Genomic DNA, 17214 nt, shown 5'->3' with positions numbered 1-17214 from the left:
TCTTAACAATTACTAAAACCTACCTTTAGGAAAATTTGATTGAAACTTTCCGAATTCCAGTATTTTCTCTTAGCACAAAAGGAAGATAAAAAACTTGAAAGAAAGCAGAATAAGTTGTGATAATCTAGTTTGTGTTATAATTTCTCATGTTAGTCTCCCTATCTGATTGGCCGTGAAGAAAATTAATACCCAAAAAAAAAAATTTCCAAATTAAATGGGCTGGTGCTTGGGCCTAAGCATGAGTAATGGGAAAGGTACGAGCCTGGCCCGATATATTTAAATGTGGAACTTGGACTTTGAACTGAGTTGAAATAAATAATTTTACTAAATGAACTAGTACGACACAACCTGATAAATTAAATAGGCCGGCACAACCAAACATGAATAGCTTAAAAGCATGAATTTAAATGAGCCAGACGTCACCTCTTATCGGAAATAGAAGAGGAAGAACAAAGTTGCATATTTTGTACGAACTGAAAATATTTAGTTTGGAAGTCAAATTGAATTCTAGTAAATATTTTATTGGATGAAACATTTAAGTGGACAATTTAAAAATAATAAATGTTGTTTTATTTTCAAAAAGTAATAAAAGAGTATTAATTCTTTAAAAGAACACACACGCTAATGATAGATGCATGAGTCATTAAATGGTGAATAATCAAAATGTTGAAAATGTCTGTATAAATTTGTGGATTTTTGTGTGTCCTCCAACTCTATATATAGTTATATACAGCGTAATGGTGCTTGAGAAATATCTTTAGATCTGGGCTGTTGAGAAGAGACACGTGGTATGATCTAACGTGGGATACATGGACGAATAGTCAAACGGCAAACAAGCAGAAGGTACGAATGTTGGCGGTCCCACTTGGCAATATTGGTTTGACCGAGCGCGGAAGCGATGTGGACGTTTGATATTTGGAGCCCATGATTATGTTTGTTTAAGCTTGAGGTGTGCAAACAGAAGCAGGAATGAGCCCAACCTGGTCAACACGTGAGGCCAATGGCCCAACAGCAGCCTGGTAGAGTAGAGTAGGGGTAAGTTCAATTTAATTTTAGTAATGTTTATTGTTATTATTATTATTATAATAATATTTTGGATTTTGGAAGGAAGCAATATGTTTGTTAATTTGAACTGAGTAGCGTTTAAAGGGTTGATTTGGTGTGTGATATGGAGAGACGAGAGACACGTCCAATGATTAAACCAAAAAGGTAAGACGCTTTCTTGTCATTGCAAACGACTACTCAAATCTCGTTCATTTTTAAAATTAATTATGACATCAACAGTGAATTAGGCGTAATTAATTGGTATTAGTTAAATGCTCAGTCCACGGTTTGCTTTGATCATCACTTGAGCAACAGCCTAAGCCGGCACAGCTGCTACCAGCCTACCAGTCTCACCAGAGCATTGTACTAGCAGCCGGCTCTCTCTCTCTCTCTCTCTCTCTGAATTGCTTGAAGAAAAAGTGATCTCAGTTTTTATGAGCTCCAAAAGAAGGACAAGATAATCACCAACTCCACTTGGGAGGCTACTCACTTGTTCAATATGGTAAGCATGTTTCTGAACTCAGCTTCTTTTTCTTTATTGGGTTTCACAATATTATAGAATAAGATTGAGTGAGTCTCTCTCTCTCTCTCTGGGTCTGTTGATATTGAAGGCCAAAAATCTAATTTATGAGCCTGAGTGTTACAATCAATTATCAATGCCAGGATCAAGATGCAAAGCATCCTTTTTAATATATATTTGGAGGAGTCTTGAGTTGTTGTTATAGATGTCTGAGATATGATCTGATCCTACGGTTGATAGATATGATGATCAAATACTCACCAGAAAATAATTATGAATGAATGTTAGATTGATGGTTTTACGTAATTCTTCAGGTTGACGTTTTCTTTTATAATTGCATGAGTTTCTGAGAAACCTGTGATGGAAAAGAAAAATGGAACTTTAGGTTGCTAACTATCTTCTTTGTTTCACAAGCAGAAATGGCTCAGCTCCACTAGTCTTATATTACCATTTGACTTCATTTGATTGAGTTATGATTTTTGATTGAAGATGCATGTATTTTCTCAGCAGACAAAGGGAACACCAAATAGCCTGCGAGTTGATGATCTCCAAACTAATTTGATAAGATAGGATCTGCAGACTCCAACGATGGCTGCAAACTATAGATTTGCAATGGACCAAAAGGACATTGTTAGGGTATTAATTACCACAGTGGATGGTTTTATACGGGATCAGCTGATCAACAAAGAGCAGAGAGCCCAACATAGGGAACAATGTGCTGAGAGATTGGCAGCAGAAGATGGAAGCTGTGGCAGAGAAACAGAAGTTCGATACTCTGATCAAGCAGTACTTGCCAATCTGGACTGGGGTATTGAGGCTCTCGAAGAAGCTATCGACACTTCCAATATGGAAACCAAGCTTGCAAGACTGGACCATGCTGAAAAGATGCTGCAAGTTTGTGCCATGTTGAACTCTGACCAGAAAACTGCTGGAGTCCCCAATTTTTATCTATCTGCTTGGGCGCACCTCAACTTGTCATACCTCTCCAAATTACGGAACAATGTCCAAAATTCAGTTCTCCATGTTATTGAGATGTTTATAGTTGACCCTTTCTTCTCACGGATCGATTTTGCTCCCGAACTCTGGAAACAACTGTTTCTTCCGCACATGAGCTCAATTGTAGGGTGGTATTCAGAGCAGAGGCACAGGCTTGTGATGGATGTAATTCCTGATTCTACTGATCTTTCTTTTACAGCTGATTTGGATCAATTTTTCAGCGAGTCCTTGATCTATTCAATGAGGCCTGATCAAGTGGAGAAACTGCAAAAGCTGGAGCAGCTTTATGGAGAATCATTGGATGAGAATACACGGCTTTATGCCAAGTACTTTAAGGATTGCATGAACTCTGATTCAACCTCAAGTAAGAAGGTGAATCCAATGTTGCCTATTGCAGAGGCACCTATGACCCCATTGCATGAGGTCAGCCGTTCAATTCCCGATTTTGTAAAGTTTGGTCCTATCTTGCCCAAGAGTGCTGGTTTTTCTCCCATCCTTAAGTCTAAAGATGGCACAAAAAGAACAAGCAGGTTAGTTCTCATCCTGTGGCCAATTTGGACAGTGTGGTGTATGGTGTATGATATTAACAAAGTTACTACATATGATAATTAAAAAAATACCAGAGTTTTATAATTCCAATTATTGATTTATTTAGAGCTCTAACAAGTTTATACCCTTTGGACGTTTTGTTGAAACAGAATGAGTGTAACCTCTGCCTCCTCACTAAATTTAGAGTCTGCTAGATGGGATCCTCAGGTAAGGCTGAAAAGTCATTTACAATATTTATAAGAAGATTGAGATTTAAAAAAAATATGTTTTTGTAAATTTTAGAATAACCAAAGCTATAATCTGGTGCATTGTGCCAGGAAGGCATCCCTGAGGAAGATGAAGATGAATCTGATTATGAGCCTAATGATGCTACTGTGGCTTCAGATCATGAAAAGGAAAGTGGGCAAAAAGTAAAGCTATCTGTAACGAAGAGCCGGATACATACTCCAACAATCTTTTCTCCTTTTGAATCTCCTAAAACTTCTCCAAAGATTTTATCTCCAAAACCAGACATGCAGGGCAAAAGTGAAGCCACTTCTGTGTTGCGCTTATTGTCCACTCGCATGACAGATTCAGCTATTGCCACTTCTTTGCCTGCATCTCCAGGCATGAGTAATGAGTACAGCATTAGCTCAGCAGACTCCGATTGCGAAGTGATAGTATGACACAAACTCTACAGCTACTGAATCATTCATGACTTTTTTGTTCTATTTACTATATGCATAGCTGAAATGCTGGATTTTTGCTGAAAATTATTTGATTAGGAGGCTGCCACCAAAGGTTGCAGGAAAACCTATAGTCGGACAGGAAGTATGAATTCTGATCATGTGAATAGCCAAAAGTTGAAAAATAGGTGAAATATGTATAATTCATGAAAACCATCACCTTTGTATGTTCCTATTATTGTATTTAACTTTCTTCTGATTGGTGCAGTTCCCCTAATGAAAATGATGAAGGAAGTCAAAGCTGCGTTTCACTCCCATCTTCTGAGAAGCTGACAACTAAATCAAGACCGCCTAAGGATTTCGTCTGCCCTATCACTGGTCAGATTTTCTGTGACCCAGTTACCCTTGAAACAGGTCAGACATATGAAAGAAAAGCAATCCAGGAATGGCTCAAACGAGGAAATACGACATGCCCCATTACAAGGCAACCCATCGCTGCTACTACTACACTGCCCAAAACGAACTATGTTTTGAAAAGACTAATGACATCTTGGAAAGAACAGCATCCTGATCTTGCTCAAGAGTCTTCATACGCTGAAACACCAAGATACTCATTGAACCACCCCTCCACGAAAGAAAATTCTTTGCCTGCCACTCCACAGAAAACAACTGATTTCCTAGGTCACAGGAACACTGATGATTATATCAACCAAAGGAACAAAAGATTTATGCGAGCTGCTGTTTCTACATCACCAACCAGTGTGATATCTCAAGCTGCAGTTGAGACAATCATCAACGGTTTAAAACCTCATGTTTCAAGTCTCTGTACATCAGAAAACTTAGAAGAATGTGAGACAGCTGTGTTAGCAATAGCCAAATTGTGGAAGGACTCAAAGGCTGATCCTGCAGTTCATTCTTACTTATCTGAACTGACAACTGTAAACGGGTTCATCGAAATACTTTCAGCTTCTCTGAACAGGGAAGTCTTGAGAACATCAATTTACATCCTCTCTGAGCTAATATTTTCTGATGAAAGTGTTGGAGAAACACTTACCAGTGTAGATTCTGACCTTGACTGTTTGGCTGTTCTGTTGAAGAATGGTCTAGCTGAGGCTGCTGTGCTTATATACCAGCTGAGGCCAGCATTTGCTCAGCTTTCAGCCCATGATCTTATACCTTCCCTTGTCCAGCTAATCCTGAGCAAAAATGAGGAATTGGATGATCTTCAACTAATAATGGAGCCCAAAGATGCTGCATTAGCAATTATTGAGCAAATCTTGATGGGAGGAGATGAAAACAGCAGATCCATTAATGCTTTGAGTGTTATTTCTGCAAATGGTATTCCTTCTCTAGTGAGGTGTTTGGATAGGGCAGAAGGGAGAAGGTCAATTGTCTCGATACTATTATGCTGTATGCAAGCTGAAAAAAGTTGCAGGAGCTTGATAGCAAATAGAGTTGAACTGTCTCCTGTTCTTGAATTATTTCATGCTGGAAATGATTGTGTGAGAGGAATATGTGTAGAATTTCTGTCAGAGTTGGTTCAGTTGAACAGGTATGTATACTCATTTAGCTGTGTTGCATTATAAGTCTTCACTTCTCTTTTGCTATTCATAGCATCATACTATCTTGCCAGCACTGACAATAAGAGTTGTGAATTCTTCTTATGGGCAGGAGAACATTATGCAATCAGATCTTGCAGATGATTAAAGATGAAGGGGCATTTAGTACAATGCATACCTTTCTTGTGTATCTTCAAATGGCTCCAATGGAGCAGCAACCTGCAATTGCAACTCTTCTTCTTCAGCTTGATCTCCTGGTTTTCCTTTGCTCTTGACATCAATTCCATTTATTAAATCGTAAATAAATCTTTCTGGTATACGCTAGGACATTTAAACAAAGATTTAAGATTGTCACATTTGCAGGTTGAGCCATGGAAGATGAGCATTTACAGGGAAGAGTCTATAGAGGCACTAATTGAAGCATTGCGGAGGAAAGAGTTCTCTAATTCTCAAATGATGGCTCTAGATGCCTTGTTATCTCTTACTGGACATATAACTTCCTCAGGTGAGTCATACACTGAAGCCTGGTTGCTCAAGATTGCAGGATTTGATCACCCTTACAATGCTTTGATGAAGGCAGAGCGGCCGAGGAAACACGATAATGATTTGATGGGAACAATGGTGTGCCTTTTGTTGGGTTTTTATTATTTTCACAGCTTATATACCTCATTAATCTTAAATCCTGATATTTAATACTTGTACACAGGACAAAGAAGAGAAAGCTGTAACCTCTTGGCAGAAAAGGGTTGCTTTTGTACTTTGCAACCATGAAAGGGGCTCTATTTTTAAAGCTTTGGAAGAATGCCTCAAGAGTAATTCCTTAGAGATGGCAAAGTCATGTCTTGTCATTGCCACATGGCTCACAAACATGCTTTCTATACTTCCTGATACTGGTGTGAAAAGAGAAGCTCGCAAGGCCTTACTTGACGAGTTCATAAATGTTCTCCAATCGTCAAATAACCTGGAGGAGAAGATTTTGGCAACTCTTGCTTTGAAATCTTTTGTTAATGATCCAGGTAATCTCGGTCTAGGAAAGCTTTTGTTATTGTACACAAACATTTCCAACTTGTCTACATAAGTAAAAGAAGTTAACATCTCTAACTTCCAAATTGTAGCCGCGCTTGAAGCGCTAGGAGTGTATGCTAAATGCATCTACAAAACTTTGAGAAAACTCAAGAAGAATACGGTGGTAGCGAACGACATAATGAAAGCATTGATGAACTTGTCATCTATTGACATAGTAAGTGGTGTGGGGGAGCAAGATTCTTAATTTGGAGTAATTTAAGTGTACAGATTACTAACTACTCCAAACATTCTGCAATATAGACAGAGCTGTGGAGTTGTGCTGAAGTGGTTGAATTAGATTCATCCACAAATGGAGAGGTTCTGTCTTTGCTTCATGTAAAAGGTCGGGTTTTAAGCAGCCATTCCGATGGAACTATAAAGGTAAAGACCAAACCAGAACTACTCCTGTTTCATTCTCTTACACTTGCATGCAGAAGTTATACATGGAGGATTTGTATACAGAATGCCTCGTTAACAGAAGCTGAGACTAATATTGTCAACCTTTTAGGTATGGGATGCTGGAAAGAAGGTACTGAGATTGATTCAAGAAGTTCGTGAGCACACAAAGGCAGTCACATGCCTCTATATTTCATCTTCAGGTGACAAACTATACAGCGGTTCGTTAGACAAAACAATTCGGGTAAGTCATTACCCTACTAAGCATAAGTTGTTTTCAATGATTCTTCTATTAACATTTCCTCGTCTACAGGTCTGGGCAATTAAAGCCGAAGAAATTCATTGTCTACAAGTGCATGATGTGAAGGAGGCAGTATACGAATTGGTAGCAAATGCTAAAGTGGCATGCTTCATTTCTCAAGGCACTGGAGTTAAGGTAAGTGATCTCTGTCCATGAACAACTGTGAGTGACACAGGCCAAAAGAGAAAAGGATCGCATCTTAGGCCTTACCCATAAGCATTGTTGTCGCAGGTGTATGAGTGGTCTGGTGTTCAAAAGCATATAAACTTCAACAAATACGTAAAGAGCCTTGCCATGACAGGGCCTAACCTGTATTGTGGTTGCTCTGGTTACAGCATCCAGGTAAATCACAAAACCTACAATTGGCTACAGTTGACTTGAGATTTTAATGTTAAACAAAATATAAATGGCAGGAGGTTAATTTGGGCAAATACACATCAAGCACATTCTACTCAGGCACAAGAAAGCTGTTGGGGAAACAAGTCGTGTATTCCCTTCACATTCGGGATGGCATTCTATACGCAGGCGGTTCATCGGTGGATGCATCAGCAGGGAAGATATTCTCGCTTCCAAACAAGGCAGTAGTAGGAACATTCGTAACCGGTCTTGACATCCAACGCATAGCCATCAACAATGACTTAATATTTACAGCCACCAAGTGCGGAGTGATTGAGGTTTGGTTGAAAGAAAGGTTCACTCGAATTGCTTCCATGAAAATGGCTTGTGGGGGACATGCCAAGATTACATCTTTAGCAGCAGACATGGATGGAGGGATGCTGTTTGCAGGTTCTTCTGATGGCAGAATCCAGGTTAGGACAGATAGAAATAATAACCAGTTAAATATGTTTCGCATTTTCAATTTATATTTCATCTTATGCTTTGTTTGTTTGGATTGCAGGTTTGGGCCCTGGACTGAGCACAATCCAGAATCCATTCTCTTGTATATGTAAACTGTACTGTGACAATTTTGAAAAATATCATCTTCAATTACAAGTCACAATCATATGTTCCTTGCTGAAGAATAATTTGCCCAAGAGGGTTCAATTTCCAGCAACTGTCAATCCTTGTAAAGTCAATTACCAATTAGTATACTCACATATTCAAATTTCCTTTTTGTCAAACATGTTCACATAATTCAATTTCGACTTCGCCCTGTTCTCCTTTCTGGGTTCACGATATTTGAAACGAATGCCTGCTTTCAGATTTGTCTGTAACAAAAACAGGGTATTTCTTAATAAGAACTAGGTATCTTCAATCAGTATTCTCATACAAAATTTCTATTCGCAACGAAGGGCGATGGACATTAAATTACAATAATTTTATTATTTTTTTGTCATGGATGGGAGGCACTCAGAATGAAAAGGACTAAAGTTATAAGATCATTGATATTTGAATCTCATAAATACCACTACAAAATTGTATCCTCATTGTGCCCCTTCACGACGGTAGAAACCCAACTCTCAAAACTCAAAATCATTTGTAATTTTTTTTTTTATAAAAAAAAAACATGTTTTAAGGGAAAGCATTCAGAATGAGTAGGAGGTTTGTAATTCCAATCACGAAATTAATCGGACAAATACAAGATTATCCTCATCATGCCCCTATCCCAACTCAATAAATCAATACAGAAAAATTCAAAAAAAAGAAATTCAAATAAAGAAAAAGAAAAGAGAAGATGAGGAATACGAAAACATCAGAAACATTGGATCGTTTCAACGTCGACACTGAGTCTCAGACGACCGTCGTGAGATGTATATCCAAATTCATCATCTGATTTCGCAACAATTTCAAAAATCTCGCAAAACAGATACAGAAAGAGTGTGGGCGACAAAGGGGAAGGGAGGCCACGGAGAGAGATGGATGGGGGGATAGCGAGGCCATACCGATACGATTTAAAGAAGATGGACAGACTCTTTATTAGGGTTTTGAAACTTGCGTATTGCCGATTCTACCCTTTTGAATTGGATCTGGATTTGACTAAATGTTGGGCCAAGCCCAGTTAAGAACTACCCAACCAATTGGGCCTTTAAAGTAAATAGTCTAACAGCTTCTTGGGCCTGAGGGGTGGGCTGATGTTAACACGGTTTGACGCTGCCGTAACTTCCACTTTTCCTTCTTTCTGATTCAGTTTAGCTGACACCAGATCAAAGCTTTCACAGAGACATACACAGTCTCGCTCTGCAACTACCATGTCTCCGGAGACTGCTCCTCCTCTCATTGCCGCCCAGCTCAACTACCTCCTTAGTCACTTCCCTCTCGTCGTTAAGGTGATGCCTTCGAAACCCTATCTCTCTGTCTCTTTGCTTCATTTGCAATCATGAAAAATCGAATTGCGAGAAACTTAATAGGCGAAAATATCATTTCATTTATTCCGATGAACATATTTCACTGAAGCATCCTCTTGGACTTCAAAGAACTTGTTCAGGGTTCGTGCATCATTTGCCCAACTGTCATCTCAGCTCCCGTACAGTCTAGGGTTTTGTTTCGAGAGTTGAAGAAGAAAAATATTATTTGGACATTTTCATGATCAATTTTGCTTTACAGATTGAGAATAAGTGGTCTGGCAGCAAATACTACCCCGGAATTCTTGACCGCTTCACCTTAGTCATTTCCTACTGTCTAGACGTTATCAAATGTGAGTGAATCTTTATATATATAGTCTCACATGTAGTTCCGGTTGATTTATGTTTATTCATTTTCTAAGCATACGAGGCTTCGATTTGTTGTAGGGGATATTATATTTGATGCAGAGTCTCCAATGGCTGCACCGGATGTTATATTTGGACCTGATGATGAAAATTTTCAGCAGTTTCTTGTATTGCGTGGTGAAGAAGAAGGGGACACAAAGTCTCCTAAGAACTTTTTGAATGATTGGAACAGCAGAGACGCCACACAGCTAATGCTTCTCGTTCAAGAACTGAGGTATATGATTTCTCTATAACACAGCGCTTTAAACATTTAGATTTCATTTGGGATCACCATAGCTAACTAGTCTCAGTGAAATACCGTTGCTCCATTTTAAAGGGATCAATACATGTCCTTCCAGAAGAAGCGCGTTGCAGAGGTTGATGATGACAGGTTGAAGTTTGAAATTAGCACAATTGTTGCTCGTGAGGTATTGTTTCAACTTAGTAATATATGTATTATTAGACATCTGTTTGCTTGTAAGGGATGAACTAGGAGGGCCAAGTTCGTGAGTATCTAGTTTGATGGTCAACATTTGAAGATATTTCGTGCTTGTGTGTATATCCTGGCAAATGGAACATGAATTTCATCATAACAACCTATCTGTTCTTGTAATATTTTCACTGCCAAATTTGGCAGATGGACATTGTCTTAACTCCTTACACTTTGCTTCAGGGCATTGAGATGCACATGAGTTCCGGAGTTGACAAGGTATTTCTAATTGATAAGAAAAAAACATGTTCAGTGGTGAGTAGAACTTGCCTGTGTAGCTTCTGATTATATATGTGGTCCTTATGCCTCTGAATTTTAGCGTAGCCAGAGGAGGTCAAATTTTCAGTGCCTCTATTGGACATGAACATAAATAAGATGGTGCCTGGGTGTCCCTGGAAACATAAACAAAAGATATACTTGCAGGTTGAGAATCTCTCTCTTTCTGCCCCTCAATCTTCAAGTTAGCTTTTCCCCAGTGTTTACATTTCGTCCAGCACATGTATACAATAATGCGGACTGTGGGTGGTGTAGGTTATATATCCAGTTGAGAAAAAATATGTTTCCACTCCATCAGCTCCTCGCTTGAAACTAGTATCTACAACAGAGTTGAAGAGTATATTTTCCATTGATGATGTGAAACTTCCTACATGGTTGAATGGGATGTAAGTTAATTATATATTCAGTCTTCTAAATTATAAGTTCCTGGTCCTTTATACTTGACTAGTATTGGTCCATTACGGTTATCGTTTTTTTGTTTCTTACTTTCAAAAGGTGCATGGCTGAATATCTTCCCCATCTTGAGGAATCTCTTGAGAACCAGGTCAGCTGCATTTGAGTCTATATTTTCCACTTTTTAAGTACAAAATGTTTCATATTTGTAAGTATGTTTTGTCTTGTTAATAAGGTTTTGGAGGCAGTTTCCTTAATTGATGTTAGAAGGCGCTTTATTGAGGCATTAGCCCTTCAGTTTGGAAGACCGTTGGAAGCTGATCCGGTAGGCATCCTAGGCAATGTAGTTCTCTCTGCAAAGTGATTGAAGCTTTAAGACTAATTGGTCATCTCTAATTGTGCAGGTATTTTGCAGAAAGGCTACATTTCTTGCTGCTTCTGGAGTTTTCACGTTCCTGGTATATATGATCATCACTGCATCATATTGTTTGGAATGTTGCTTTAAGCCAAACGTGTGATGGTCCATTGATTAATGGACTTACTTGGTCTCTACTATTTTGTTTCTACCTTTCTCATAAGCATTTCGACTACTTCTAGCAGCAAGTCATTTGGATCTATGCCGTTTGTTGTTGATAGCAAGCGTGCTTTTCACAATCTATTTTGTTTTTGTGCATTATCTAGTGGTACTTTTTGTTGTATGGTGCAAATGGTTTTGGTCTACAATTGGTGTCTTCTTTTCTTCATTTAATATTGCATCCTTCGCACTTTAGTTATCTTCCCATTTTTAGTGACTAAGCTTCTGATAGGTTTGTTTGTATAGGTTCATGTTTTGATTTCAACTCAGTTTCCAAAGCAACAGCCAGAGTTGATGCTTCAAAGTTCGCAGGCAAGGATATTTCTCCAAATCTATAAATTAATGAGTATAACAATGTCAAACCTTAAGTATCAAAAAGAAACAATGTTAAACTTTATACATATAGCTAGTCAAGTATATACGCTACTGCACTTGTGTAGTTTGTTTAATTATTGTTCTTGGTATATATGTTTTTTAGTCATAACTCTTTATTTGATGGGGTTTTATTTTTGTAATGATGTAGCATTTCAACTCCCAAGGTGCGCCAATCAAGTCACTGTTTCTAACTGAATACCCTTGGAGCCCAAGATGGGAAATACCATTAATGGCTGAGCGAATTTGGTGAGTTACTCTGTAAATTATTACGTCTTTTGCATCAGTTTTCACGTATGAACATATTGCTGATGGGAATTACTTTGCAGTGACTATTTGACGGATGAGGCGTTGAACTTCAAGAGGTACTGCAACGAACCTCAACTGCAACACTAGCATGTCTTAGATTGCCGCCGTTAATGTTCGGTATCCTTGCCGATACAAATCAAGTTGTGTAAAGTTGGTGCATTGGAACTCCTTTGATTCTTGGATATGAGCGTGGATAAAAAAGATTGTCACTTTTGTTAATACCTGAGAAATGAAACGATGATAGTTCGAAATTAATGTTTTGCAGTCAGATTATGGTCTTGAACTTAGATCAAGATCTAATCGATGACACAAATTCAAAAGGCTAAAATATTTTATCAGGATTTGAATCGGGTTGAAATGCAACTGTTGGATTTTGATCCGATCCGAACACATGGGTTTTTCAGAGTCGCAATTATTATATTTTTATAAAAAATATTATTAGTCTTGTCAGATTGTCAATGCTTATGATGGAATATCTTTTCTATTTCGGTGGAATATGGAGATATATCTTGCAAAAGATTGCATATGGGAGGGCAATAATTGAACCGTTTGAGCAGTTTTTGTTATAACAGAAGGAAAATGTTATAATAAAATCCAGCAGTAATTTAAAATGCGATCAAATCGAGTAGGAATTTATCAACTAGCTCTTATTTATCCAAATAATTCTATATTGCGTTTAGTTATTGGGAAATTGGCAGCACAGGAAAGAAAGAAATGTTTTTTTTTGGCCCGAACGGAAAGAAAGAATTTCGACCCATTGTTAAAAGTAAAAGAGAAGATAATTTATCTTTTTTCTGTATTTACTACATCAGGGAGTATAAGTCTTAAAACGATAAAAAGAGGAAAGCACAACAAGTACCAGATTTGCTACGTTGTCTCTTTACAGCCGAACGAGGTAAAATGAAATCAGCGGATTAATCATGTTATTTAGCGGTAAACGGTTAGACCGTCCCGCGGGAAACTTCTGACGGAGGTGAGGATCAGCGTATTAACGTGCGCACACCATACCAGCCAGAGCAGAGAGAGAGAGAGAGCGAAGTTCGTTGGTTTGTCCATACTCTCTCTGTCTGGCTGTCACACACACAGCAGCAACAGACTAATGCACTTAAAAAATATCACACCCGCTATTATTACCTTCCTAACCTCCGGACCTCCCTCTATCGCTCTCTCTCTCTCTCCCTCCTTCCCCTTCATAATAGGGATCTCAGATAGACTTTCTCCTGTGTCTCCTCTCTGTGTCTCCTCTCTCTCATTGATTGGTTTGGGCCATTTCACCAAACGCTCTAACCGGCGATCTCGCTTCGTTTTCGGCCCACTGTAACATCTCGCGACAATGAGAGAGATCTTGCATATCCAAGGAGGCCAATGCGGTAACCAAATCGGCTCCAAGTTCTGGGAAGTCATCTGCGACGAGCACGGCGTTGACCCCACCGGAAGGTACCGTGGAGACGCCAACTCCGATCTTCAACTCGAGAGGATCAACGTCTATTACAATGAGGCTTCCGGCGGCCGGTACGTCCCTCGCGCCGTCCTCATGGATCTTGAACCCGGTACCATGGACAGCATCCGATCCGGTCCGTTCGGCCAGATCTTCCGCCCTGACAACTTCGTCTTCGGCCAGTCCGGTGCCGGCAACAACTGGGCCAAAGGTCATTACACCGAAGGTGCCGAGTTGATCGATTCCGTTCTCGATGTTGTTCGCAAGGAGGCCGAGAATTGTGACTGCCTTCAAGGTACTTTTTGTTTCAACTTCGATTTGAAAATGCTCCTGAATAAGATTTTATTTTGCTTTCTGCGAGATTATGTATTGATGCTTGAATATTCAGTGCGTTATCATTTTCTTGAGCTATATGAATTAGTCGTTCAAGATTTAACAATAGTCTAATTGCAAAGCTAGGATCGTCAGATCCTTCATCTAAAACTCTAAATCTAACTCCAAAGTTAGAAAGTTGCTGAGTGTTTCGTTACAATTTCAATCGTTTAACCCTGCAGTCAGTAGTTCTGGAATTTGTTGTACTGCATCTCCATTTTGTTTTTTTTTTTGTTTTTTTTGTTTTTACACTCCTTGTCCTTTGGCAGAGGATCTAAAGATAAAATTATTCTAATCTTGTCCGTTACTTTTTGTATGATTGTGGATTTGAGATTGAAGGTGAGGTTTCACAGCATTGCCATGTGGTGAACTGTACTGCGTCTCCCTCGTATTATATTATCGGGTTGATTTTATAAATATGTCTTTATAATAAGGCTGAGTTGCTTGTGGCCCCTTTTTTGGTCTCCAGTGGAGACAGATGGAGAAAGCAATCTTATTAATCTGTCTTTTGCGACTTACATGTAAATGAGCAGTTTTATTACTTTTCTTTGCATTATGGTTGCCATTTCCCAACAGTTACAATTACCAAACAGACATTGTACTGTTTGTTTTACCAATTTATAAATCTTATATGGCACTCAGAGTTTTTTTAGACCTTTTTTATGTTGTTTAGCTTTCTGGCCTTCTCAGTGGATTCTCTGTAAGCAGAGAAGTTAAATCTTGTTTTTAAGGTGTTTTGTGATGAAGGTCGTTGTACAAGCGAGCTAAGGCCTTGTAACAGCTTTTATTGTGTGAGTGTGAGTGAAGATTAACTTATAGTTTGGATCCCAGTACAAGTAGTGCCCTACTTGTTCCCATTTACACTTCAAATCCCACTCTTTTTTTCTTTTTCTTTTTCCGGATTCAAATCCCACTTGCCAGTTGTCATTTATATTCTAAATATGCTGATTGAAATCATCTCTTTTATATGGGTCAGGTTTTCAGGTTTGCCACTCACTTGGAGGAGGCACTGGGTCGGGCATGGGAACCCTTCTGATATCAAAGATTAGAGAGGAATACCCAGACAGGATGATGCTGACATTCTCTGTTTTCCCTTCACCAAAGGTCTCAGACACCGTTGTGGAACCATATAATGCCACTCTTTCAGTGCACCAGTTGGTTGAGAATGCTGATGAATGCATGGTTCTTGATAATGAAGCACTTTATGACATTTGCTTCAGGACCCTAAAGCTCAGCACCCCAAGCTGTGAGTCACAAACTACTTCTTTTGCTAAGTATATAGTAACACAAAGTATTCTTATAGCAGGGGTTCTAATTTACTCGATTGTATCTCTGGTTTGCAGTTGGTGACCTGAACCATTTGATATCTGCAACCATGAGTGGGGTGACATGCTGCCTAAGGTTCCCTGGGCAGCTGAACTCCGACCTCCGGAAGCTGGCTGTGAATCTGATTCCATTCCCACGTCTTCACTTCTTCATGGTGGGGTTTGCCCCTCTAACCTCTCGTGGGTCCCAACAGTACATCTCCCTCACTGTGCCAGAGCTAACTCAGCAAATGTGGGATGCCAAGAACATGATGTGTGCTGCTGACCCTCGTCACGGACGTTACCTGACAGCCTCAGCAATGTTCAGGGGAAAGATGAGCACCAAGGAGGTGGATGAACAGATGATCAATGTGCAGAACAAGAATTCGTCCTACTTTGTTGAGTGGATTCCTCACAATGTGAAGTCAAGCGTGTGTGATATTCCTCCCAGGGGCTTGAAAATGGCGTCGACTTTTGTGGGCAACTCTACATCGATCCAGGAGATGTTCAGGAGAGTGAGCGAGCAGTTCACAGCCATGTTCCGGCGCAAGGCCTTTTTGCATTGGTACACTGGGGAAGGGATGGACGAGATGGAGTTCACAGAAGCTGAGAGTAACATGAATGATTTGGTTGCCGAGTACCAGCAATACCAAGATGCTACCGTCGAGGATGATGGTGAGTACGAGGAGGACGGTGCTGAAGAGAACTATGAGGACTAAAACCCCTTTGGCAACAAATTAAATATTGAGAACCGGAAAAGAGGTTTGACATGAAGGGTACCTTCCTTCATGCTTGTGTACTAGATTGTTATATGTGTTTCAACGTTTTGCTTTATCATTTGTTTCTCTTGCTTCCTTCTGGGTTCTGGTATCAGCTAATCAAGCTTATCACCCTGCGCGATTGGTCAATATTAGTAGTATATCATCTTATAAGACGATATTGTGTGGTTGTTCTTTTTCAAGTATGCAATAAAACTTTCATTTTTTGCGACAGCTGGGAATCCTAGTTTACTAATGCACCAATTTGGATTGAATTTCATATATTTTTACGTGGATGCGTTTATTTAATCAACTTCTTTGACGGGTTTTACCGTGAACTTAGGAAGAATGATTAAACTGTACTGCTGTCATACGCACAAGCGAAAAAGAAAAAAACGAATGCTGTCATTCTGCTGAGGCTGTGAGACATCAATGAAAATTGGGCTGCCCAACCCATTGAGAAATTGGACTATAGCCCCTATTACGATTTTTTATTCCGAGTCACCCAGGCCCGGGTCGCGAACCCACCAACCACAAAAGAAACGATAAATACATTTTTTATTATTAAAAAAAAAACATGTAAATAAGTAAATAATCCAAATAATATCGAATCACAAAGAACACTAGAAAAGCGAAAACAAAAAAGACAGATGATTTTTAAAAACGGAATTTCAGATTATCCCAAAAGACCTACAAAAATGATATATAAATCTCAGCACCCGTCGATCAGATTTATGAAAATTATAAAAACGAAAAGAACAAAAACATATTCGACTAAAACAAATAAAGAAAAAAAGAAGAGGATAGGAAGGAAGGAAAGCCATATTAATTATGATGCATCAGAGTCATGGAAGTATGAGGTGCAACATCGCTCGCATTGCAAGCTTCTCAAACCAAAGGTAATTCTCGTCATTTGCACCACTATTATTCAATTATCCCAACCCAGTACCAAATACCAACATTATAGAAGAAATCAAGAAAGATTAGAATAGAATTTGACTCTGAAAGGAAAGGACGCAGGATTTCTTAGAAGGAGGAGGCAGGCAGCTGAGGCGTTCTCATCTCAAGTTCGACAATATATATAAAAAGAACAAGAGAAGTAGGGTTCGTCTGTTTGTTTGGGTAGAAAGGGGTAGAACTGGCATT

General features: G+C 39.1%; 3 protein-coding genes, 1 long non-coding RNA gene and 4 other non-coding genes across 10 annotated transcripts; 3 read left to right on the top strand and 5 right to left on the bottom strand.

Annotated features, from left to right (window-relative positions):
* Positions 1–1347: 1347 nt before the first annotated feature.
* Positions 1348–8216, top strand: LOC103321242 (putative E3 ubiquitin-protein ligase LIN-1). The gene is made up of 16 exons (XM_008223030.3): positions 1348–1546; positions 2072–3090; positions 3259–3316; positions 3427–3768; positions 3874–3962; positions 4043–5326; positions 5446–5590; positions 5697–5954; positions 6040–6349; positions 6449–6573; positions 6660–6779; positions 6907–7038; positions 7108–7230; positions 7327–7437; positions 7509–7904; positions 7994–8216. The coding sequence occupies exons 2-16, from the start codon at positions 2153–2155 to the stop codon at positions 8009–8011; spliced, it is 4449 nt and encodes a 1482-aa protein (XP_008221252.2). The 5' UTR covers positions 1348–1546; positions 2072–2152; the 3' UTR covers positions 8012–8216.
* LOC148919711 (uncharacterized) lies at positions 7181–8332 on the bottom strand. The gene is made up of 2 exons (XR_016124612.1): positions 8192–8332; positions 7181–7887 (listed from the first exon to the last, which is right to left on the bottom strand). It is a non-coding gene; the product is annotated as an uncharacterized LOC148919711 (long non-coding RNA).
* A 106-nt stretch (positions 8333–8438) lies between these two features.
* On the bottom strand, positions 8439–8532 carry LOC148919710 (small nucleolar RNA Z162). Its single transcript, XR_016124841.1, has one exon. It is a non-coding gene; the product is annotated as a small nucleolar RNA Z162 (small nucleolar RNA).
* An 89-nt stretch (positions 8533–8621) lies between these two features.
* Positions 8622–8697, bottom strand: LOC148919709 (small nucleolar RNA Z105). The gene has a single exon (XR_016124801.1). It is a non-coding gene; the product is annotated as a small nucleolar RNA Z105 (small nucleolar RNA).
* An 86-nt stretch (positions 8698–8783) lies between these two features.
* Positions 8784–8872, bottom strand: LOC148919708 (small nucleolar RNA Z161/Z228). The gene has a single exon (XR_016124851.1). It is a non-coding gene; the product is annotated as a small nucleolar RNA Z161/Z228 (small nucleolar RNA).
* Positions 8873–9201: 329 nt separating this feature from the next.
* On the top strand, positions 9202–12641 carry LOC103321243 (BRCA1-A complex subunit BRE-like protein). Of its 3 annotated transcripts, none has more exons than XR_016123750.1 (13): positions 9202–9362; positions 9640–9730; positions 9825–10017; positions 10120–10210; positions 10456–10527; positions 10597–10695; positions 10804–10934; positions 11044–11092; positions 11177–11266; positions 11346–11399; positions 11748–11827; positions 12039–12136; positions 12217–12641. XR_016123750.1 is itself a non-coding variant. In XM_008223033.3 (13 exons), the coding sequence occupies exons 1-13, from the start codon at positions 9285–9287 to the stop codon at positions 12281–12283; spliced, it is 1143 nt and encodes a 380-aa protein (XP_008221255.1). In that variant the 5' UTR covers positions 9203–9284; the 3' UTR covers positions 12284–12641. The 3 variants fall into 3 exon arrangements, 2 of the variants coding, with proteins under 2 accessions (XP_008221255.1, XP_088900985.1); XM_008223033.3 differs by having other exon boundaries at positions 9203–9362; positions 10456–10491; positions 11762–11827; XM_089044859.1 differs by having other exon boundaries at positions 9203–9362; positions 11762–11827.
* A 492-nt stretch (positions 12642–13133) lies between these two features.
* On the top strand, positions 13134–16302 carry LOC103321244 (tubulin beta-6 chain). Its single transcript, XM_008223034.2, has 3 exons — positions 13134–13929; positions 14983–15252; positions 15350–16302. The coding sequence occupies exons 1-3, from the start codon at positions 13530–13532 to the stop codon at positions 16027–16029; spliced, it is 1350 nt and encodes a 449-aa protein (XP_008221256.1). The 5' UTR covers positions 13134–13529; the 3' UTR covers positions 16030–16302.
* A 600-nt stretch (positions 16303–16902) lies between these two features.
* LOC148919707 (small nucleolar RNA R72) lies at positions 16903–16987 on the bottom strand. Its single transcript, XR_016124835.1, has one exon. It is a non-coding gene; the product is annotated as a small nucleolar RNA R72 (small nucleolar RNA).
* Between the last annotated feature and the right edge of the window lie 227 nt (positions 16988–17214).

Source organism: Prunus mume, linkage group LG2 (assembly GCF_029339155.1).
Source record: "Prunus mume cultivar Tortuosa linkage group LG2, ASM2933915v1, whole genome shotgun sequence".
Classification (NCBI taxonomy): domain Eukaryota; kingdom Viridiplantae; phylum Streptophyta; class Magnoliopsida; order Rosales; family Rosaceae; genus Prunus; species Prunus mume.
Note: the sequence above shows the minus strand (reverse complement) of the source record. Positions and strands in the feature narration are given on the sequence as shown.